This window comes from Apteryx rowi, unplaced genomic scaffold (genome assembly GCF_003343035.1).
Source record: "Apteryx rowi isolate R43461 unplaced genomic scaffold, aptRow1 scaffold_359, whole genome shotgun sequence".
In the NCBI taxonomy this organism is placed as follows: Eukaryota; Metazoa; Chordata; class Aves; order Apterygiformes; family Apterygidae; genus Apteryx; species Apteryx rowi.
In genome coordinates, this window is record NW_020450074.1 from 219873 (window position 1) to 221056 (window position 1184).

General features: G+C 46.2%; 1 protein-coding gene across 1 annotated transcript in view; it reads right to left on the minus strand.

Moving 5' to 3' along the window:
* Window positions 1-237: 237 nt before the first annotated feature.
* Window positions 238-1184, minus strand: part of FAM155A (family with sequence similarity 155 member A) — a 2607-nt gene continuing 1660 nt past the window's right edge. Inside the window, exon 2 of the mRNA XM_026073031.1 lies at window positions 238-243. Within this exon, the coding sequence (XP_025928816.1) occupies window positions 238-243 (6 nt within the window). The remainder of the gene's footprint in view (window positions 244-1184) is intronic.

Genomic DNA, 1184 nt, shown 5'->3' on the forward strand with positions numbered 1-1184 from the left:
TTTGACAGCACTGAGCAGCAGGTCAATTAAGACATTACTGGAATGGCAAAGATGTCTTCACACCAGTGGACATACATTTACATTTGCCTTTTATTGCCTCCAAAACTCCAGTTTGGAGATAAAATTTATTTATGTTGTCAGTAACTGAGCACATAAAATAGATGTGATGAGTGTGTATACACAGTTTATATCCTAGAAACAGTGAAATCAAAAATGAATGAGAATACTTTACTTTGGTCAAGCCTAACAAGAAAAAAAATCATGGTAACATTCCCATTTTATTCAATGAGATAACAAGAATTTTTAACTTCTAGCGGGACTGAGGACCGATTTTTGAAGCAGAATAGGTGTAAATTACACCAGCTTCTCAGGCAATAGGATTCTTTAGGCCTGTGCTGTTATCACCAAGTGATTTCAGAAGGCCCTACTGAAGTTACAAAGCATTAAGGTATTGCTAGGCCTTCTGTTTAGAGTGGTGATTTGTATGCATTATTGTGTTCCACCGGCAAAACAGGATTTGGTTCAGATTGGTTAATGTAGTGCTAAAGTAGTCAAGATAATCCACTTCAGGGCAGAAACCATTCACCTGGCCTGGCTCTCAATAAATACACAAACAAATGGGGGTAAAAAATAAAATAAAATAAAATAAAATAAAATAAAATAAAATAAAATAAAATAAACTTGCTGCTTGTTTTTTAGGTACCAAATACAACACTTTTTTTCTGCCCTTTCGTCTCCTGAGAGCTGGGCCAACTAACCTTGTGCAAAAGTCGAGAGAAGACAACAACTAAAAAGAGCCAGCGTGGGACTCTGTCTTCTAATACAGGGGGGGAAAAAATCTCTTTGGATCTCTCTGAATGGTCACCGGTGACACGCAAAGAAAAACGCCGATGCTGTCATCATTACTTCCCAACCCGAGGTCACAGCAGCGTCCGTACACATCCAGCCCTAGTCCTCGAGCCCTTCCCAGCTCCACAGACTTCGGCAGAGCACCCTGGAAACACGCTCCCGCGCCCCGCACACCCGAGGCTGCCGGCAACTTCTCCCCGCCGCTGCCGAGCGCGCCGCCGCCGCTGCCGCTGCCCTGCGGCCGGGGGCGCCCGCGCCTCCGCCCCGCGGGGCAAACGCCGCACAGACGCGCCGGGGAGCCGCCAAGAGGTGCCCGCGCCCCGCCGCAAAGCCGC